This window comes from Amia ocellicauda, chromosome 20, assembly GCF_036373705.1.
Source record: "Amia ocellicauda isolate fAmiCal2 chromosome 20, fAmiCal2.hap1, whole genome shotgun sequence".
NCBI classification, from domain to species: Eukaryota; Metazoa; Chordata; class Actinopteri; order Amiiformes; family Amiidae; genus Amia; species Amia ocellicauda.
In genome coordinates, this window is record NC_089869.1 from 12,122,656 (window position 1) to 12,145,876 (window position 23,221).

Consider the following 23,221-nt stretch of genomic DNA (forward strand, 5'->3'; position numbering starts at 1 on the left):
ACTGTTCAAAAAGGAAACCAGTAGCTCTTTAAAGAATCTGCTCCAAGCCAGCATCCTGAACTCTGAGGAGGAACACACTGGGATTTGCATGACAAAAGAAGCCAGATGTTTGATTTAGTAAACCTTTTGAAAGAGCTGTTGTTAAGGCGGATTCTGAGTAGGGTTCTGGGCGTCACCATGGAGACAATCATTCAAATTTGGGTCCCTGTACACGGAGCGCTTCCTGATTGTATTCTATGGACCTGATGTGTATTTGGAGCCTTAAAACCATATACTGTATGCGTTTCAAATACAGTACAGCAGGGATTTGTATGAAACCCCCATCTTTTTTTGGATTGAAATGAAGTCATTCTCAGCTGTTGTGTGCAAAAGCGAGGGTTCATTAATTGATTAATTGAAAATGTACTCTGAGTGCAAAGTTTGATTGCTACTCTCTGAAAAGCCATTATTACAAATTGTATTGTTAACACTAAGCAGTAACATCTGGAGAGCCTGCATTGTGTCACACGGGGAGATGATGGAATTAGTGCATTCAAGCTGCTTTCTGAGACTTCCTATTGAGCTTCACACTTTGTAAATAGTCTTTGTTAAGGAAACTACATGAGTATGTTGTGTTAAGGATTATTAATTTATATAGCATTCTAAATCTGTCACAGAGAAATCAGTGTAAAAAAAATAAGTTAGTATTTCTCCTCCCTTTCATTAATAAGAAAAGATGCAAGTCATTAAAATTTACCTTTTGGGTTTTCAAATCTTGCTTCGCTCAATTTGACTTTTTTGTAAAGATGCTCTGATGAATAAATGATCACGCACCATGTAGACAACTGTAAGTCATAACTTCTCTGTGGTTGTAAGCAGAGTTGATTTGTGAGTGGAAGAGACCTTCTGTAAGTAGCCATGCAGGGATATTGTCAAAAAACCTCTTAAATAATGTAATGAAAGAATAATATGGAATATCCTATAAAAATATTTTGAAATATTTGAACACTGCATTTAGTTCGTGTGAAAAGTCACCTGATAATTTTGCGTTCTAAATTTAGAAAAGAAAAAACACCAACACAAATTTTATTTAAATTAGCCAAAATCACAGGGGAACGCACCAGTAATATTAAGAAATGTCTCGTCTCATCTCGTCTCCTCTCCGCTCCAGAACATTCCTGTACAACAGAACACAGCAGGCTGTAATTAATGTAGTTTGTTTGTATGCATATATGTATGTGTCCATGTAAATACTGTATGTTGCTAATGTCACAAAAAATAACATCATGTCAATAGAAGATCTGTTGTTGTACTGCTGAAACAAGAAAGGGATGAAAAAAATGACATGCACATTTGCGCACTGTCTGCAGCATGGTGGTGGTCTTTTTCCATCATTTAACAGCTGTCATTGTTCTGTAACCTGTAAATATTTTATCTGTCGTTTTACAATTTACAGCCAATTTTGAAGAAATAGGGTATCTTCAGGACAGCCATTTTGTATTGCAATGAAATGCTGTGTCTTAACTGTTGTCATAAATTGAAACTGTTTTTTATGAAAAGCAGAAGGTGATGTGGTAGGAGGGGTACAAAGGATCGCCTCTCGGACCTCCTGCAGTCTCACCTGTTTGAATGTGTGTGCTTCTGTGCAATGTGTTAGGTCACTGATTGTTTAATACACATTTAGCTTATTATGGTCTGTGTTGTAGTATTTTTGTAGCACACAGCATCTATCAGTGAGAAAATCCAATCTGTGCATCACTGGGAAGTGTCCTTTGATTTTTTTTTTAATTTTGTTAATCGATTTGTATCATTCACAGCTTGTGGAGAAACTCTTCAGGACACAACGGGCAACTTCTCTGCTCCCGGCTTTCCAAATGGCTACCCTTCCTATTCCCACTGTGTCTGGAGAGTGTCTGTGACACCAGGAGAAAAGGTACGAATTTGGGTGTTTCTCTGTAGTGAATGCTGAGCATAAAAAGGAAGAATGCAGGATTTAAAAGTGGGATTTTTGCTTTATTTTAAAAACGTTGAAAGCAACAAATGAGTAAAACATGGGGGGAGTAAGAAATGATTTGCAATAGCAGTGAATGAGACCCTAAAACTCCCAAATCTTCTTACTGCCACTAATAAAAAATTATTGATCTTTATACTTCTTTTCCTACCCAATGCTCCTGCTTCTATTTCTTTGTCTTCTACTTGGGTTTATTGTTCAGACTCAGTGCTGTTTCCTGACATATTTTGCTTTAGACCCTTATTTGTGCTAAGCTAGGTCTCTGTAATAAAAAGCTACTCTATTTGTTCTCTCCAGTATGTTACTAAATATATTTATGGTAGTGATGTCATTACCCGTTGCTAAGCTGCATATACCGAGTATATTGTATTTAAACCTTGATTTAAAACATGCAAGTCACCTTGGATAAAGACATCTGCCATATGAATTAATAATAATAATGGGTAACATGGAATGATTTGATTGCTGCACAGTCTAAACTTCATAGTTTTTAGTATAAGAATAAGATTATTTTGCAAGAACTGTGCGTCTCTGTCGAAGCTGTGCGCAGTGAATGTCACACTCTGGTTGCATTTCAGATTATTCTCAACTTCACCACAATGGATCTGTTCAAGAGCCGCCTGTGCTGGTATGATTATGTGGAAGTGCGAGATGGCTACTGGAGAAAGGCCCCTCTGTTGGGTGAGAGAACCTGTCAGCCGCCTGCAGTACAACCACTGCTGTCATACTTTAAGTTGAAGATTAATCCTGAAAAAATAGAATTAATGTAATTTGATTGTTTTCCCCTCAATGTCTGTGTAATGAAAGGTAGTCACCTTTATGCCTTTTATATATACGCATATTGCAAACATGAGGGTTAATAATGTAAAATGGGATTGATATTGCTTCTCCTCTCTCTAGGCAGGTTCTGTGGAGACAAACTTCCCGAGCCAATCGTTTCCACAGACAGCAGGCTCTGGGTTGAGTTTCGCAGCAGCAGCAACATCCTGGGCAAGGGGTTCTTCGCTGTGTATGAAGGTTGGTGCTTCCTGGTGCTGGAGGACTGTGTTCAGTTGCCATTCGAATTACACGCACTGAGATGGGATATGCCTTTAAAATATTGCTTTAATCTCCATCACAAAAACTTGACTTTCGGAGTAGACACAGGAAATGTTTGTTATCTGGAGACTCATTCCCATATCCCATATTCCATATTCAGCTATCTGTGGTGGGGAAATCAACAAGGATGCAGGACAGATCCAGTCCCCCAACTATCCAGATGACTACCGCCCCTCGAAGGAGTGCGTCTGGAAAGTCACGGTGACCGAGGGGTTTCACGTGGGACTCTCCTTTCAAGCCTTTGAGGTATTGACTCGTACCCTGTAAATAGAGTTATCCTTTTAAGCAATATTATTTTGCTCCAGTATTATTAAGGATGAATAAGGTTGATTCTTTGCTTATTTTCTGTTGGTGTTGGCTGGTTTTCTAATTTCCAGATTGAGAGGCATGACAGTTGTGCTTATGACTACCTGGAAATCCGCGATGGATCTGCCGATGACAGTCCGTTGATTGGACACTACTGCGGCCACGAGAGGCCCGAGGATGTGAAGTCCAGCTCTAATAAGCTGTGGATGAAGTTTGTATCGGACAGCTCCATTAACAAAGCTGGTTTTGCAGCCAACTTTTTTAAAGGTACATTTTGGAATTTGCTAAGTTAATTGAAATAAGCATTTTCCAAGACCCCAAGTTCCCAATAGCTCTTTTTATTTCTTAGCCAAGACGGACCATTTAAATTTTTTGCAGTTTTGTGAGTCGCATTGGATTTCATGTGACGTAAAACACATTTGTTTAAAGCGATCTAAAAGAGCTTCACTTGGGGAGATAAACTGCGTTAATGCAATAGGTGCCATTCCCCTAAGACACAATAATTGGCATCACAGTTGTTGAATTTGGCTAGCATATACTTTTCCATAGTACTGTAAAACAAATAACAAATGGATTTAGGTAAAGTTTTTTCGTTTTTTTAAAGAGTCCATGCAGCTCAACAATACACTGTCTGCATACTTCAATGCAAACAGTAAGCATACAGGTGATGTTAATCTTGTATAGATTTTATTTTAATAGTTTCTAGTCCTACTGTTATTTGTTTAGCACAGTGATATTAACAGAGCTTTTTGTTTTCTCGGTGATACAGGATATCATAATTCAGCCATTTGTATGTCTGTGGCATCACCTCAGAAATCAGAAAAACGATCTGTATCCATTTCTCTTTCCACGATTGTTATGCTAGTGTTTAAACATCGTAGTCCAGTCCGAAAGTACCTGCCAACCTTTGTCTCATTGTTCCACACACAATAAATAGTTTTTAGTGCAGCATCTTATCACCAAGTATACACTCCTAGAAGAACTAGAAGGTACATACCCTTTGATAAATGTGGCCAATGTAACACAGGGGACCTGTATTCACTTCTGTCTAGACCCACTGTAAGTCAGTCATCATTCACATATTATTGTCATTAGTTCCCACAGAAAATAAAATTACCCGTCAGCTGCCAAGGCAGGAAGCGAATTCCGTAATCAGCCCTGTGTTTTATATTAGTTTTCATGTGAAGTCCAGCCAGTCAGACAGCTGCCTGTGTTTTTCAGAAGTTGACGAGTGTTCCCGGCCGGACAGTGGGGGCTGTGAGCAGCGCTGTGTGAACACCCTGGGCAGCTTCAAGTGTGCCTGCGACCCCGGGTACGAACTGGCCCCAGACAAGAGGAGCTGTGAAGGTACACTGCAGTTTCTTTTTTGTTTTTGGTCTACAATTTTGTTTAGCCCCTTTGAAGGGTTTGGCACATAATGTATCCATTTGCTGAAAATAAATGTAATGTTTTAAGAAGCAGTGGAAAATGATTTTATTTGTTATTGCATTTTTGTGAATAAGCCTCACACCTTTTTGTTACATTACAGAAGGAAAAGGAGTAAAATGGCAACAGTTGAAATGTCCTTTTTCTTTTTCTTTTTTTTTTTTTTGTAGCTGCTTGCGGTGGCTTCCTCACCAAGCTCAATGGCACGATCACAAGCCCTGGCTGGCCAAAGGAGTATCCCACCAACAAGAACTGTGTTTGGCAGGTCGTAGCCCCTTCCCAGTACAGGATCTCTCTGCAGTTTGAAGTTTTTGAACTGGAAGGGAATGATGTGAGTAGTTTGTCTGCAGCTCTTATTTTATTTCCTCACCCTAATTTCCTTCCCAAATTCGATTTGGTATTTCTAATTCTTACCAAGGGTACAATTTGGAGAGCTACAGTTTTTTTTTTTTTTTATTCCACCTGATTTCTGAATGACTTAGTTATTTTAATTGATTTGATGGTTAATTGCTCTAAACCAGAAAAACTATTTAGAGGAGAAATGTCAGCAGACTTATTTTGTCATTATTTATTAATTTGTATTTCCTGCTAGACAATGCAAAACCATTCCAATATTCAAAACACCATCACTGAAAAAAGTTATCTCATTCCTCGCTGTCTAGGTTTGCAAATACGATTATTTGGAAGTACGCAGTGGACTTTCCTCGGATTCAAGGCTGCATGGAAAATTTTGCGGTTCTGAAAAGCCCGAAGTCATAACGTCTCAGTTCAACAACATGAGAGTGGAGTTCAAGTCAGACAACACCGTCTCCAAGAAAGGGTTCAAGGCTAATTTTTTTTCTGGTATGTAATCGTGCATTACGTCTCTGCAGAAATTCTCCATCAGACTGTAGTACGGCTGTCTGTTCTCACTTTATACTTCTGTGGTGAGTTCTGCCAGCAGGTTCTTTTGGGTTGACAAATTGAGACCGAATGTTACCGAATACTCGATTTCTTCTGTGGATGCAGACTTGGATTACGTGGGAGCTTTAAGCTACAGTCTCTTAAAAATGTTGTTGCTAGATTTACAGCTGGTGCTGATGGACATATAAGACTCTGTACGTACCCAGTGTCAGACAGATTGATTTTCTAAAACAGGAGTAGTTAACATTTTCAAGTATCTGTCTTTTTTATCAGTGTTATTCTTGAACTGTATTTGTTTTAAGACTTGTTTTTAACCTCTTAAATGCCACTTAATAAAAGCTGAAGCGTAAAGTGGAAACTGCAGATTTTTTTATTATATTAATTTGAGTAATTTGTTCTGGACCGGTGTCACTGAGCTCCTCACAAGTACTTGTCTTTCTGGTTCAAGTGCTCGATACAGCAGGTCTCTCAGGTGTTTGGCTTGTTTTTAAAAGTGTTTCAGAAATGTTTGCATCTATGCATTTCATTTCCACACCCCTCTGGGAGGAGTTATGTGTTGGCAAACTAGTCACACGGAAACAACAGGCCATACACAAACTATTTACACTTACTGCAAGTACGTTCTGCAGTCACTGAAACTTTACAGCAGTCTGTAGGACCCTGGTGAGGTTATTTGCAGCATTTTCCAGTTTTAATCAATTACAGAAGTTTCTTAATGTAGGCAAAGGAAAGCGTGTTCCTTGTTATACACAGACAATGTATTTGATTTGAACATTTTAATTATTAATTTTATATTAAAAACTCTCGGCCTACCTTCACCTTTTTGGACTTTCCATGTGTGGCCACAGAGGTGCTTATAAATTCTGCCTTAACACTTTAGATGATGGGAAAGTTACAAGCATCATGAAAAAGGGGCAAAACACAATTGTGGGTGAACAAGAGTGGGTACTAGTACAGGGAACCTATTAGGCAATGCATCCTGCAATGAAGGAACACAATAGGGTAATCGAGAACTCACCTGACATGGCCTTGGATGCACAACAGAGGAGAGGAAGGGGGCTGAGGAAAGGAGTGTGCCTCCCTGTGCTGTGAGTGAAGAGACGCGCGGGGGACCAGCAGCACAAAACCAGAGTGAACCAGGTGGGCGAGAGGAGACCGTGCCGGTGGGTGTGGCTGCACTTGTAGAGGCTGCTGGGAGACATTGGACCATTGTCCCAGGCTGGGCTTATGGACAGCTCTTGACATCCAGGAAAGCTCAGTGGACACTGAAACCTGGAGCTGGAGCTGTGCTTTAAAAAGATGAGCTACTTAGTGTAGTATTGCAGGCCACTACGCGTTGCTTTATGGAGCGTGGGGCTGTGCTTGCTATGCTCTCAACGTCGGCTGCTGGTTTGGAGCTTTTCATTGGTGCAAACTTTTCTTTTTGGTTTTCTCCACGGAATAAAAATATATTCTCATTCACATTTCACTTTAGAATCAATATTTTTTTATATTTTTGCAGATCCTAAACATTAAATTGTTTATAACATTCATTTACCGGTCTCTCCTCCCTGTATGCAGTGGGGGTGACGTGCAAATAATTTCAGCTTGCACAGAGAGGGGAGCTGGAAAGCAGGTGTGAAGACCTGGCGTAAGAAAGGTATTCCAGTGTATTGTGACTGTGTCCTGCTCTGCAGATAAAGACGAATGCTCCAAGGACAACGGCGGCTGTCAGCAGAACTGCACAAACACCTTCGGCAGCTACCAGTGCCTCTGTCGAGATGGTTTTGTCCTACATGAGAACGGCCATGACTGCAAAGAAGGTAAGACTGTAATGCATCTTGTGCTCTTCAGTGTTTGTGTGAGGAGGGTAGAGTGAAGTCTTGGTAAAAGTAATATGGGACACTTTTTTTAACACGAGTTTCTGGGAACCCAAATGCTGACCGTTACGTCAAACAGAGCAGCTCTCAAGTGGCCTTTCTCTAGTAGTTGTCCTCACTCCCGATGTTTTCATTCCATGTCGTTTCCTACTAATACTTACAAATCACCTTTTCACTGGTACTGAAAACCAGTCCAAGCTGGAAATCAAAAACGACAAGTTGTGTAACATGCAGACAAAATAGTTTTCCACTGCTTAAGCAATTGAAAAAAGCTTTTAAGTACTGTGAAGATGGAAAACACCTGCATCGACTTGCATAGAGGTTGTTAAAAGAATCGGTGTGGCGCTGTTTTTTGTGTTTGTTCCACAGCTGGCTGTGATCACAAGGTGACCAACGTGGAGGGGGTGATCCGCAGCCCCAACTGGCCTGAGAAGTACCCCAGCCGCAAGGAGTGCAAGTGGGAGATCTCCTCTACAGCGGGCCACCGTGTTAAGATTGTAAGGATTGAGTTGATTTTTGCAAAACATGGCATTTGCTTTTTCTCATTCTCAACAAAGTTTCTTGGCAAGTGAAAAGAGCATAATCTGCTTCCCTGTGTGCCTCTGTGTTTGCAGGTGTTCAGTGAGTTTGAGGTGGAGCAGCACCAGGAGTGTGCCTACGACCATCTCGAGCTGTATGACGGGCCCAGCAGCAAGTCGCCAATCCTGGGGCGCTTCTGCGGCAGCAAAAAGCCCGAGCCCGTCATCGCCTCTTCAAACAAGATGTTCCTGCGCTTTTACTCTGATGCTTCTGTCCAGAGGAAAGGATTTAACGCAAAGCACAGCACAGGTATTGGAAAGGACTCTTTAAAGCATTCACCTTTATTAGGTTTTTGGAAATATGAGTAGATATGATGGGACTCCTGTGTCTAGCATATCCTAATATTGACCGGTGACTTGCATACTTCTCTTTTCAGAATGTGGGGGCCGCTTGAAAGCAGAGATTCGGACCAACGATGTGTTCTCCCACGCACAGTTTGGAGACAACAACTACCCCGGCCAGGCCAACTGTGACTGGGTGATCGTGGCAGAAGACGGCTACGGTGTGGAGCTCATCTTCCAGACGTTTGAGATCGAGGAGGAGTCAGACTGTGGCTACGACTACATGGAGATCTACGATGGCTACGACAGCACGGCGCCCAGGCTGGGGCGATTCTGTGGCTCTGGTGTAAGTCTTTGTTGTCATACATAATTATCAGTATCACTGTCATCACATTTTCACCCTATACAGTGAATACATTTGCACCGCTTACTTTGGAATGCAATATGAATTTGCTATAGTCTTACTTGTAACCAGAAGAGGGCACTCTCATCCCTCTGAGACTTGATGTGTTTCTTACAGAATCCCCTCAAAAGTTGAAAAGTAGATACCAGCTAGTCTTTAAACCAGTGAGGTTTGAGCAAATCACATCCTGGACTGTTAGTGCACAAACTTGCTCTTGTTAACTGTTAGGATTGGTGCTGAAGGTTCATTTCCACCCTTGGCAATGAAAGTATGAATATACAAGTCTTCAGACTGAACATTTATGTAGTCCTTCTGAAATTGAAGTGTTTGGCTGTGGATGATGTATCCATGGCTTCAATCTGTACTTTTCAAATTAGCCAAAAATTCTGTAGATCCTGAATGGTCTGACTGCAAAAACAAACTTCCAAATTCGACTTCATCCCAGACAGACTGTATCAAATTGTAGTTCTTCTGTGGAAACAACCTTTTTATTTTGGTGACACTGTTCAACCAGATGTGTAATAGAATGCACTTTGGGGATTTTAAAATCTCTTTCCATGCCTCGACACATCTGGCAGACTATTACAATATAGGCCTGAGAAAGTTTGTGATCTCTTCCTTGCATGTTATGTGGTGCATAACACTCCGATTTCTCCGGAAATAAAATATGATTTACCAATAACAAAACTTTTTTTTTTAGCATGTATTCTCCAAAACAACAGTTGCACGATATCTGAGATGAGTCATGTCTGGGTCAATTGAATCGCGTTCAAACGTACTGCGTGTTTAGATTGCATAGCTTTTCTCTTCAGTTGAGGTTGATGCAGAGTTGTGGAAAACTGTTCAGAATTGTCCCTTAGATGTGTGAACCTGTAGTTAAACATGATCATCCATGCAAAGAAATTCAGATGCATGCTTAATTGATTATTCCAAATAATCTTTTTTAAATTATTTAGAATATTTCCTAAATGGTCAAGAATAATCAGGTTTTAGTTTATTTAAATGTTAGATGCATTTTTTTTTTTTTAACGGATCAGTTAACTTTTTAATTACATCATGCATGGTCTACCCTTTTAAAACACGTGAAGCGGTGGCAAATGGTTTTCTTTGCGCTTTCTTTTCCAGCCTCCAGAAGAAATCTACTCTGCAGGAGACTCCATCATGATTCGCTTTCATTCGGACGACACCATCAACAAGAAGGGCTTCCATGCTCGATACACCAGCACCAAATTTCAGGACGCACTGCACATGTGAAAAGTGTGCCGATGGACTCGTAAAGCTGCTCAAATAAGCAACAGTTCACTGTACAAAATCTGTTTAAATTCAGGATTCTCAGTTTATTTTTCTGTCATCATACATTATTTATATATATATATATATATATATATATATATATATATATATATATATATATATATAACAAACCCTCTCTCACACACTCGTACACATCATTTTGCTTTTCAAGCATGCCAGTTAACTGCTGATATTTTAAAGGACCAAAAAAATAAATGTCAATTAACAAGCCATAGGAAAAAATATAGCAGATCATTTTGCTCGGCAGTTTTAGGTGTGCAGGAGGAAAACAAAAGATGCATCATCCTGCGTGCTGTTTGGAGAGTTAGGCTTCCAGTCTTGGTGTTCTCTCGACCAGCAAGACTCGCCACGTATCGCCATTTATTTATTGTTATTGCCAAATGCAGCTGCCTGGAAGTACAGGTATGTTCACTTTACTTCAGCTCTGCCTGTGATCATATATATTTGAGGCTTATTATTTCATTCATGTCACGATAAGCCCAACAGTTGGCCTATTTTAATTTGTTCATTGTTTTTTTTAATTAACAAGGAATCATATTTTTGCTTTTTTGGAGCTGAAAGAATTAAAAAATAAAAAATAAAAAATAAAAAAAATTGAGGTTATGAATTCAGTAGGTGGTTTACCCTCATGAAGGAGGCTCTGTTTGACAGAGGTCCCCAAAATCCTGTAGGGCTTTGACAAAGTCAGTCCAGTCACTACTATCTAGTTTCAGACCAGACCAGAAGATGCACAGACCTGCAATTCTGTTTTATTTTTACATAGATGGGTGTGTGGAACTTTTGCAAAGACACACGCATGTAAAGTCATGAGTTATTGAGATTGTCTACAAATCAGCCAGCTGATCAGTCGGGCTCTTAAAGAGGGCTGGTAAATGTGTTCGTGAGGACCAATCACATGTCTATAATAATCATATGTTCTCTTCTCTTGGTTTGGAAAGAGAATTAGCCTTAAAAAGGCTGGACATTATTTTTGTGCAAAGCAGCAACAGTGTTCTCTAGAACTAATCCAATATATCACTTTATAGTTGAGTGTTATCCTGCCAAATACTGAAGTATTTTCACATTTAATGTTTATGCTCAGTGAGGCGTACACATAGGGGTTAGAGCAAATCAAAACTTTGACCAACCCACAAATGACATAGCAGTACCCTATCACGTTGTAATTTATTAATTGTATTAATTGGCTCCTAACAGTAAATTAAACAGTGATAGGGTACAGATGTATTTGCCATTCGTGGCTAGTTCAGATTTTGATTTGGTCTATCCCATAGTTCCCCCCATCTTTATTCTCAGGTGAAGATGAGTTTCCTATTCCTGTAACGCTTCTTGGTTGTTAATTGTTTTTCTGGTCCAGTAGCTGTGAAAAACTGGCCAAGAAGGGCAGCCTTGTTATGGTGTTGCTGTGGTGTGTGTGGACTTCAAATGTGAAGGAAGTTATCAATTAAGTAAAAGAGGAAAACAAACATGCATACGCACGCACGCACACATGCACGCACGCACAAACACACGCATGCACACAAACAAGCAAAAATATATTTTCAAAGTAAGTTAAGTGGCAAAGCTCTTTTCTGGGACATAGGCTAAATTCAGTGTGGTCTATGATCAGCTAATTATGGCCCACGTGAGAAATGTCTGTTTCCTATATAAAAACTGCAGAGCTATCCAGACTTTTTTGGATGCGAAATATAATGCGTACTAGTTTCTGATTTGAGTTTGCAAAGTTATTTGAATCCTCTCCAAGTCTGAATGAGACATTTGCTTTTCATTTTGCTAATCTGAGTATTCACAATTTAAACTTTTTAATCACTAGAGGATATGTTACCCACCCAGTGTTGCTTGGTAACTGATCAAGATATGACTTATTGCCAAACTATACACATAGTAAGGTGATAGAAAAAAACATTGCAGCATACAGTAGACATCAGATTTATGAATGCTCTTGTTGAAGTGTAACCAAAAGTTGATTTAGGAAGACAATTATCAATATTCCATGCATCAATAGCATATCTGTCCAAAACAATTATATCAATTTCTAAAAACCTGATGTTAAAATCTATTAATCAATCGGCAATCTTTAAATTGAGAGTCCTCTGTTGATTTTGAGTACATGGAGGTGCATTTTTGTTTGTTGCAGTTTTGTGCTAAATCAACTCTTAGTTATTGATCCATTTATCCATCCATTGATCTATCAGTTTGTGTATATGTGGAGGCACAAACTGGGGCTATGAGTTAAAATCACATCACACTGTATGTAACTGCACACTGTATTGATGTTAAAATGTCATCATCAACTCAAGACAATTTCTCATATTTTTTATCGTATTGTCACAGATCGATTGGGGGCTTGATTTTCAAATGTATTGTTACACTTTCTCCATTCCGATTCATATATATCTACATGAGTGTTTGTATCTATGTATACGTGTATTTGTATATGTATATGTATGTGCATATTTCTCTCATTCAGTGGAAGATGCTTTTCTTCTCTAGACCAGTACTACATTTAACAGCTAACTTTCATCTGTGTGGCTCAAATGTTGGTATATAACAGTAGGAGACTACATCTGCCCTAGATATTTTATAGACCCACTGTGAAAAAAGCTTTTTAACTTGTAGTTAATCATGAATATTACTCATTGCTCAGGACTACAGGAGAAGTAAAAAGTGGCTGTAATTCAAACAAGATTTGAAACTGGAGAGAGCAATATACAGCACGTATATTATATTCTGCAAAGGATCCCTTTTAATCTAGAAACAATTTGTTGTTGAGCTTTACTTGAACTGACTTCCCCATTTGGTAGAATATTAATTCCTATCTTTAAAGGTGCTGCTGTATTTTGTTTATTGTACTGTATAACAACCACTTTTTTCCATGGGTATGTGGAAAGGCACACCAAACGTTTGGTACGTGCCATTTACATGAATCCCTTAAAAAGTGCATTCCCAGAGTAAAGGTGGATTTTGTCAAGTCGGAAGAACTCAATTAGATCCCCGATTTACAGATGTTAAAATGCAAACCTAGGGATTGCACATGCATGTCAGTATATACCTTTTTGTTTCTTAAAAAAAAAAAAAAAAAAAAAAATCATATATATATGCATGAGAATCCTAAATATATCAAGCCTTAAAATTTAGAACAAAGACAATAGTATAAAAGTGGATCAGGACATCAGAAATACAATTGATGTTCAGCACCTGAGCTTTTATTAATTTAATTGGTTTGTTTTGATTTGATTTTACTCTATTCATATAACTATTTCAGGTTTTCTTGTTTTAAGTATTGTATAGTGACTGCAAAAACTCAGACCTCATTCTCATCTGTTTTGGTACCCCTCATTTTGGACTGAGTAGATGAAATATTGTATTGTAAACTAAGAGAACTGGCTATATATCCTTTTTTGTCATTGCAAGGCCTTGCGATGTGTTCTAGACAAAATATGCTACATAAGTTAGCATTAATATAGGATTTTTTAATTGTTACATATAAAATCATATATATACCACTAAATGTCTGCATTGGTTTAATGTATGTGTATAGATGTCTGTTTTGTTTCCTTATGTATTGACTGGGATTATATTTAATGATCCTAAGTGCCTGGAAGGTACATACTTGGTATTAAAAAAAGAAAAGAAAAAAAATTGGCTCGTGTTTTGTTTTTCAGTTAATTACAATTTGAATCTTATAGGCATGGCAGACTTGACCTGTTTTTGAATCGCATTGATCTCTGTGCATTAGAGAGACGACACAAGCACAGTAAATATTCCTATTCAGCTACAACTCTCTGCCAGTACTTAGTGTCTGGGAACAGTGTTGTGTAGCAAGAGTTTGTGACTTACTTGATTTACACTGGAGATATCAAGCAAGTTCCTCATTTGCAGGTACAAAAAGAGATACCTGACTTTGTCTTCAGCACCCTGACATGCCTATGTGAGTGCAATGGTGAGGCAGATATAAGTGTCTCTATTCTAAATGGGGGAATAAATTAGTGGATAAGGACATCTATTAAATTTAAAATAAATGCACCTAGTAAAATAAACCAAATGGATAGAATTGTGTGTATATCTGTGGTGGTGGGGGGACAGAGTGATACTTAGTACATACCTGCACTTCTGTTTAAGAGTTGTTGTGTTTTTTTTTTTTTTTTTTCAAATGTATAACCCACGTTGCATCTCTCAGGGCTGGTTCATGGTATACCTCTACTCAGACTCAGTGAGCCCTGTGCTGAATGATGAGTCCTTCGTATTATTTGCTTCTGTATCCCAGTACAACACTTACCTAGATCGGATTCAGACTCTGATCTCTGCCATGTTACTTCCTCATTTGTGTGCGCGTGTTCAGTGGAAGTAGTTTATCAGTTTAGATATCAATTTAGAGAATAAGTAATCACGCCCCATTGCCTCAGGAGACTTGGAATTCTCTCCATTTACCTACAAAATTAAAATGGTGAGTACAATGGACTTTTGCTTTTCCATTATTTCATTACTGTTGTTCACAGTAGGCACAGTTTGTTAGCTGCCAAAAATACACTTCAGTTGTTTCTGAAGACTTAAGATGTACTACTACTTCTTGCTGTAAAGGGCTTTGGTGTGCCTTGGCATAAGACCTCGTAATCTGTGTTTTTAAACCTTTAGCGACATTGACACTGAATTTTGCATGTTATGGTATCTGTTACTCTGTAGGAATAAAGTAATGGTTATGAATAAAGTTATGGAGTAAAGTCTGTCAATTTAATTGCATTTCTGTTTTTTCCTCTATCAAATTAGTTTGTGTTCCTGCCATTAATCAGTCTTTTTAATCCACCCTTTTCTAAGTGTTTTTTAAGTTCATGTTAGGTGTTTTAAAGTTTAAAATTTAAGGTCATCACTTTTATATCTCTAATATACATAAGTATTTCTCCAGTACAAGATGAAATTCCTTCTGAAATATCTTTGCAGCTGCATGATAAATCCATACATTTCAAAAGGCATTAAGTGAAATCTTGCACACTGTGGGGGGAACTAATTCTGTTCAACAATGCTGCTCTAGTCAGTGCATTGTAACAGAATATCTTTAAATTGATTATCAACATCATGCCTCAAGTTCGATAATACAAATATACTGTTGTAGCTATATCAATTTTTATAAAAAAAATCTTATTTCTTGCCCATTAAGGTTTAAATAGCACCGCAGTGTTTATGGTCTGTGTACGCATCTCCGTGAAAATATTATTTAGTCTGTACAGAACTGGAACCGAATTAATATTTGCAGTGACACATTAGGTTTTTATATTAATCTTAATGTAATAAAATAACAATTCTAATCATTATAATTGTTTTTTTTCCTTTTTCTTTTATCAAAACCTGCAATTTGAAAAGAGTGCATTTGTATTCTCTCAAAATTGCATTCACACAAATCAATGTATATATATATATTTATCTATTTAATACAGTCTGCTACAAGTGCAAATCCATCTACACCTGTAAGTATACCTAATCTATTTTCCCAATTGTATTCTCAATTGTATTCACACAAATCAATGTATATGTATATGTATTCATCTATTTAATACAGAACACTACAAATACAGCAAATACAACATCTGCACCTGTAAGTATACCTAATCTGTTTCTCAAATGTCTTATGCGTTTTATTAAATACAATACCACAAGACCAAATGCATGATACAATCTAGTTCAATTATCAGTGGAATTCTTATCAGCTGAAAATGCAACATAAAGTCATGTGCAGCTATGCTGGAAAATTATTGCAAGATTTCCTTATTGCCCTTTACACAGTCATTTGTGGGAATGAAATGCATTTCCTCTTTAAATAAACAAAACAAAAACTTCACCAACAAGCAAAAAACAACTATCAGAAAAAGACGGTTATTAACTGTACTTGGTAAATATTACTGTACTGAGACATAATTTTCTTCTGTTCCTCATTAGACTGTGAGCACTACCATTTCAACTGGCACTACACAACCAGTGAGATGTGTGTGTGTGTGTTTTGTATGTATTTATGCAAAACATACCTTTTGTTTACAGCTTTTAATAATAAACAGAACGATCTAAAATAGTAGTGTTGGCCCTACATGTGTAACACCAGTGCCATCTGTTGGTCTCTCCTGCTATTGTGGATCAATTGTCGGCTTAAAATTATTTAATTAATTTGAGCACTGTAGATCACACAAATTGAATCGGATCTTCTCAACACATTTTTATTTTTAAGTGAAAGAGATGCACAGAGAGATTTTTAAACACTATTGTTTTTTGTTGGTTTTTTTACTAATATGTACAGGCTTTTAGGAGAAATGTAGAGCAGTTGTACTTGAGAAAAGAGATTTTATCTTCCCTGGGACAAAAGAGTCATATTCATATTGTCTTATTTGATTTCCAATATTCTTTAAGAATTTATACAATGCTTAATCTGTACAGTATTGAACCCCATTCATCTTTCCAGTGACCTGAGATTTGTAGATTTGTGTTAATGTAATAAAAATAACAATACTAATAATGATGATCACTTTATTTTTTCAACATGAATAATCTGCAATTTGGAAATAGTGCTTTTGTATTCTCTCAAAATTGCATTCACACAAATCAATGTATATATATCTATCTATCTATTTAATACAGACAAATACATCTACACCTGTAAGTATACCTAATCTATTTTTCCAATGTCTTACGTGCTTTATGAAGTCAAATCTGCTGTCAATACATACTGTATCCGACTACAATACCACAAGGGTGTTTTTTTACCAAATATAAGACATCTAGTTAAATTATCAGCGGGATGCTTATCAGCTGAAAATAAAATCTAAAGGCATGTGCAGCTACAGTGAGGGAAAAAAGTATTTGATCCCCTGCTGATTTTGTACGTTTGCCCACTGACAAAGAAATGATCAGTCTATAATTTTAATGGTAGGTGTATTTTAACAGTGAGACACAGAATAACAACAAAAAAATACATAAAAACGTATTTCAAAAAAGTTATAAATTGATTTGCGTGTTAATGAGGGAAATAAGTATTTGACCCCTTCGACTTAGTACTTGGTGGCAAAACCCTTGTTGGCAATCGCAGAGGTCAGACGTTTCTTGTAGTTGGCCACCAGATTTGCACACATCTCAGGAGGGATTTTGTCCCACTCCTCTTTGCAGATCCTCTCCAAGTCATTAAGGTTTCGAGGCTGACGTTTGGCAACTCGAACCTTCAGCTCCCTCCACAGATTTTCTATGGGATTAAGGTCTGGAGACTGGCTAGGCCACTCCAGGACCTTAATGTGCTTCTTCTTGAGCCACTCCTTTGTTGCCTTGGCTGTGTGTTTTGGGTCATTGTCATGCTGGAATACCCATCCACGACCCATTTTCAATGCCCTGGCTGAGGGAAGGAGGTTCTCACCCAAGATTTGACGGTACATGGCCCCGTCCATCGTCCCTTTGATGCGGTGCAGTTGTCCTGTCCCCTTAGCAGAAAAACACCCCCAAAGCATAATGTTTCCACCTCCATGTTTGACGGTGGGGATGGTGTTCTTGGGGTCATTCCTCCTCCTCCAAACACGGCGAATTGAGTTGATGCCAAAGAGCTCGATTTTGGTCTCATCTGACCACAACACTCCTCTGAATCATTCAGATGTTCATTGGCAAACTTCAGACGGGCCTGTACATGTGCTTTCTTGAGCAGGGGGACCTTGCGGGCGCTGCAGGATTTCAGTCCGTCACGGCATAGTGTGTTACCAATTGTTTTCTTGGTGACTATGGTCCCAGCTGCCTTGAGATCATTAACAAGATCCTCCCGTGTAGTTCTGGGCTGATTCCTCACCGTTCTCATGATCATTGAAACTCCACGAGGTGAGATCTTGCATGGAGCCCCAGACCGAGGGAGACTGACAGTTATTTTGTGTTTCTTCCATTTGCGAATAATCGCACCAACTGTTGTCACCTTCTCACCAAGCTGCTTGGCGATGGTCTTGTAGCCCATTCCAGCCTTGTGTAGGTCTACAATCTTGTCCCTGACATCCTTGGACAGCTCTTTGGTCTTGGCCATGGTGGAGAGTTTGGAATCTGATTGATTGATTGCTTCTGTGGACAGGTGTCTTTTATACAGGTAACGAGCTGAGATTAGGAGCACTCCCTTTAAGAGAGTGCTCCTAATCTCAGCTCGTTACCTGTATAAAAGACACCTGGGAGCCAGAAATCTTGCTGATTGATAGGGGATCAAATACTTATTTCACTCATTAACATGCAAATCAACTTATAACTTTTTTGAAATGCATTTTTCTGGATTTTTTTGTTGTTATTCTGTCTCTCACTGTTAAAATACACCTACCATTAAAATTATAGACTGATCATTTCTTTGTCAGTGGGCAAACGTACAAAATCAGCAGGGGATCAAATACTTTTTTCCCTCACTGTATGTGGGAAAATTATTGCAGGACTTCTTTACTGCCCTTTACAGTCATGTGTGGGATTGAAATGCATTTCCCGTTAAAAAAAAAAAAAAAAATCACAAACAAGCAAAAAAACAACTAACAAAAAAAGATATATAGTTATTAACTGTACTTTGTAAGTATTACTGTACTGAGAAGTCATTTTCTTCTGTTCCTCATTAGACTGAGCACTACCATTTCAACTGGCACTACACAACCAGTGAGATGTGTTTTATTTATTCATGTAAAATACCTTTTTATTTTTGCAGTTGGTGTACAGCTTTTTGTAAATAACAGAATTATCTAAAATACTTGAGGAAAGCCCTGGTTCACACTCAGAGCCCTACATGTTTGACACCAGTGCCATCTATTGGTCCCTCCTGCTATCGTGAATCAATTATTTAATTATGATTGAGTACTGTAGATCGCACAAATGTAATCAGATCTTCTCTTCCGCATGTTTTTATTTTTAACTGAGAGAGATGCACAGAAAGATTTTTGAAACAACCATGTTTTTTTTTGTTTACACTTACATTTATGTATTGTAATACCTAAAGGCTTTTAGGAAAAATGCAGAGCAGTTAGGCTTGAGGAACAAGTCCATATTCATATGGTCTTATTGTTAATCAATCCTGTGTAAAACTAGGTGTGTAAAACAAGGTTTGTAAATATGTGTGGTGGGAAATTCTCATGGTTGTAGGTTTAGAAGTTCAAGCTTTTTTAAATATATGAATGTTCACTGAAATATCTCTGGATGTGTTTGTAGATGTGTGCATCTAGTATTAACCTTACAAAACCAAGAAGTGGAATCCGTTCCTGTGCACTTCATTTCCAGGATTAATCTTTCATTTTATTTTTCAGGCTACGGATGGAACTACCTTAAGCGAGCCACAACAGGTCAGATGCGAACACCTTGTCGCTTTCCGTATTAAAATTGCATTGCATTTTATTGTGGCTACTGCAAAAAACAATGAGGTTTAGGAGGTGTATTCTGTTGTTTTTGACTCGCAATTAAACTGTTGTCTAAAGGTTAACATGACAATGTTGACCTCTTTCAGGCTAATCTTCCTGGGGGGGAGGGGGGGGAAATAAGTGAATTACAAAGATGTTAAAGTCTGCTGGATCCCTCCAGGTGCAGAAAGGGTATCAAGATTGAATCATCTTCAACCATCAACCAACTTCTTATTTTACCTATACTGAAAAATCACACTTGATGTATTCATGTTGCTGTACAAATATGAAGACTGATTGATATACAAGCATTTTAACATCAATTCCACTATTATTTAAATAGTTTATTTGCATCCCACAGCAGTCCCATGTAGTTTTATCCAGCGGACAGCACATTTATGTTCCATTTCTTTTCCAAGTGTTTCTCTGATCTGGACATTGGTCTTGCTGCTGGGATCCCAGGCTTTGTGGCTGTTGCGCTCCTGGTAGCTTTAATTGTGTTTGTGATCATGGTGAAGAAACAGAGAAAGGTGAGCTGCTGGCATTTTGCCTATTTGTGTTAATGCAAAGAATACGCAGATGAAAATAATGTGTGTAATAAATAAATCTGGGAAAACATTCTCATAGCAAGATATTATACCCTACATTTTAATAGTTTTCTTTCTTTGTATGCTTGCTAGATTGCTTAGCAGACCACAAATAAACCACATAGCAAGAATACTATAAGAAATGAATGCAAAGCAAAGTAATTTCATGTAATTCCTTTGATTTGCTGAAAACAACATGGCATTCATGACGATCTGAGATCATATCTTTGGAGAACATGTTTTCGTCGATTGTCATCAAAGTAGGATCAGAGTGTTTGTCTACACAAGATTTATGGATCAACACATGATGACCGGGCTGATGTAATTTACCATGGCCATATTTCACTCGACTGACTCTGGAGCTGAGTGCTCTGTCATTGTGATATATGGCACACATATCCTTGTTGCAGCTTCTCAGCAGTTTAAAGATCAGGCTACAGTGTTACTTTTGTTTCACAGAATGGGTTAGGGCTTTTAAAGGCCTAAAGACATACAAGCTTATTAACCTTATCTGGGGAAAGTTTAAAAGAAAGAACTGACTGTGGAACTATATGGTACTCACAGATGTACAGTGTGTTGGCAACATTAAATAATTGAATGATATTTTCATATTTAAACACAATTATTGGTGACTTGGTAATTCTGTGAAGTGCAGATTTGTATTAGGAAAAAAATCTTATATTGGTATTGGATTCTATTTGTGTGACCATGCAATGATTTAAATTTAAATTTTGTTCTCTAGGTGTGGAATTGATAATTTAAAAGCCACAAAATATTACAAGCCAAATGTCAATACATAGTTTTGCTATTTTATTTCTTTTTCTTTATAACTCCTGGCTCAGTACCCTCCCTGTATGTGCTGGCCTGGATCTTTTATGTACTGAGCTTTCAGAATGGAGCTTGGATCAATATTTGTATGGCATGAATTTCTTTGAAAGAATTGTATTAGAGTTTTGTCTAGCGGTGATGAAAGAGCAGAAACATAAAACATAACAGCACAAAATCTAAAAGTATCTATGAGCTCAGATTCTTTAATTTGATGTGCTGGGTATGTTGTTTTTGCTTTTAGTCTACAAGGTTTTGCGACATTATAATAATAAATCACATTACAAAATAACAACTAGAGCAGGGTTTGTCAAATTTGAATTGCCTAGGAATAGCAGAGACTTGTATGAAGTGTGTAATTCAGTTAAAAAATAATAATAATAATAATAATAATCAGTATGTGTATATATACATATACACATACAGGACTCTCTTATATAGAGTGAACTATATAATAGATATTTTTAATGTATGTGTGTTTTATAACAGCCACTTTTTAATTCCTTTTAGGACCCTCCTAACATTGAGCAGCCTAATCAAGCAGAGACATCGGTAAAGCCTCTCACCTCGAGACACTGCCGGACCACACGATTACTGTTTAATATCAAATCACACAATTGAATGTGCTGCTAGCTGCATTAAAGCCAAAGGCAATCTCTCACTTATTTGAATGCATTGGTTTGATAGTATTCAGATACAGGTTGACATAACTCGTGACATTAACCAAATGCCATATGTGTGGTCTTGTATGAAGACTCTACATTTGTTAAATGTCAACTGCATTTTATACTGTGACTTGGTGAGGACATTTATGCAAGCCAGATTGCAGCCAGCAAGCAGCACATCAGTCTGTGGCAGTATCAATGCCAAGATCGCATTGGCTCAGGAATCAAAAGGAAGCTGATGCCAATAGGCCACCATTGGAGCAAACAGACTGGCATTATCAGTGCCATGATCACAACATTGACCAACCTGCACCACTTGCCTATAACATGAGTACAAATAGTCTTATTTTATTTACTGGTATTAAAATAAAATTCTAGGCTATATTAGAAGTAGCTCAGTCAAGATTTTGCAAGGTAGAAAGTTGCACGGTTAATATTGCTAATTGACCTAGTTTAGATTTGAGATATTTTAGACAATTTAGATTGATTAAGCTTTACTTAAACACCTATGTGCTAAGATAAATAAATAACACTTTAGTACACTTGTTTTCTTTTTAAGTCTGGTATGCTTACACTGGCAAAAACTGATGTATTGCACTGTGCTTTATTTTCAGGACTACTATAATGTTTCTGTGGATAGTCATTACATGTCACTAAATCAGCGCCCCTTACCACGGATCCCGGCTAAACAAGAAAATGTCTATCACTCAAACCTACCGAATGTTTACAACAATCATGCAGTCGTAAACAAATGACATCACCTGGAAATCCCGAAATGATTCTGTACATTGCAGCTGGTGCCTTCAGTGAAATTCAAATGGACTAATTATTTTTCATGGCATCCCAGCACAATCCTATATAACTTGAATTTTATAGGTTCCTCTCTTAATTGTTTGTCATGGTCCTGTATTAAGGAGAGGTGGGCATGTTTAATTTCAGCAAAGGGAAAAACCAGAGACTATTCTAAAGGGGGGGAAAACATCAGAAAGTAGTGCTTTGGGATTAGTTTTCAAGTTAGTCTAGTGGTTTGTAAAGTTTGACTTCTATCTGAATCTAATGACTACATAAATCACTAAACCTGTGTGAAGACGACAGATTTTTTTCAGAGTGCACAAACAAGTAACTTCTGTCAACTATTTAATTTGCCTGCTATTTATCACAACTGAATTGCTAATTGTTGTTTATAATTTGATTGTAAGCTAATACAATTTATTTTTGTATTAATTACCAGGATATTAATAGTGAGTGTAACATGTGCGTAACATTTTATGGCATTATTAGAATTAATATTCTTGTATGATTGCAGTCACTCCAACAAGCAGGACAATGTTCAATGTAACAGACTAGCAGAGTAACTTAATGATTAACCAAGAAAGTCAAATTAAATGTATATTTTATGTTCCTGATTTGTCACGAAATGTCTGAATTTCATGCTTTTATTCATTCCTGCTGCTAATGGCAAAGAGTTTGCAAATGGAAAGTTTTGCTAATTAATGATATATTTCTTTAGATTCATAATTACAAATAAATAACAGGATCGAAATGAATGTACTTTGTTCTACTTTGAGTCATTCACTGATTAGCTTTACATGAATCAGATGTTTTCCTAATAAATGAATTAATG

The 23,221-nt window shown here is 37.6% G+C and overlaps 2 protein-coding genes across 3 annotated transcripts in view; both read left to right on the forward strand.

The window, feature by feature from the left end:
- LOC136715721 (tolloid-like protein 2) overlaps positions 1–10,247 on the forward strand; it is a 57,360-nt gene extending 47,113 nt beyond the window's left edge. Inside the window, exons 9-21 of one of the 2 annotated variants that reach the window (XM_066693090.1) lie at positions 1,797–1,912; positions 2,569–2,671; positions 2,891–3,007; positions 3,189–3,334; positions 3,466–3,661; positions 4,616–4,741; positions 4,990–5,150; positions 5,482–5,662; positions 7,399–7,524; positions 7,951–8,078; positions 8,196–8,409; positions 8,537–8,787; positions 9,970–10,247. In XM_066693090.1, coding sequence (XP_066549187.1) covers positions 1,797–1,912; positions 2,569–2,671; positions 2,891–3,007; positions 3,189–3,334; positions 3,466–3,661; positions 4,616–4,741; positions 4,990–5,150; positions 5,482–5,662; positions 7,399–7,524; positions 7,951–8,078; positions 8,196–8,409; positions 8,537–8,787; positions 9,970–10,098 — 1,994 coding nt within the window. In that variant the 3' untranslated portion in view covers positions 10,099–10,247. The remainder of the gene's footprint in view (positions 1–1,796; positions 1,913–2,568; positions 2,672–2,890; positions 3,008–3,188; positions 3,335–3,465; positions 3,662–4,615; positions 4,742–4,989; positions 5,151–5,481; positions 5,663–7,398; positions 7,525–7,950; positions 8,079–8,195; positions 8,410–8,536; positions 8,788–9,969) is intronic. The other variant, XM_066693091.1, reaches the window with a different exon arrangement.
- Positions 10,248–14,407: 4,160 nt separating this feature from the next.
- Positions 14,408–23,144, forward strand: LOC136716218 (opalin). Its single transcript, XM_066693794.1, has 8 exons — positions 14,408–14,602; positions 15,588–15,617; positions 15,710–15,745; positions 16,777–16,794; positions 19,431–19,466; positions 19,940–20,050; positions 21,443–21,484; positions 22,212–23,144. Exons 1-8 carry the CDS (start codon positions 14,600–14,602, stop codon positions 22,350–22,352), a joined length of 417 nt encoding a protein of 138 aa, XP_066549891.1. The 5' UTR covers positions 14,408–14,599; the 3' UTR covers positions 22,353–23,144.
- Positions 23,145–23,221: the final 77 nt, after the last annotated feature.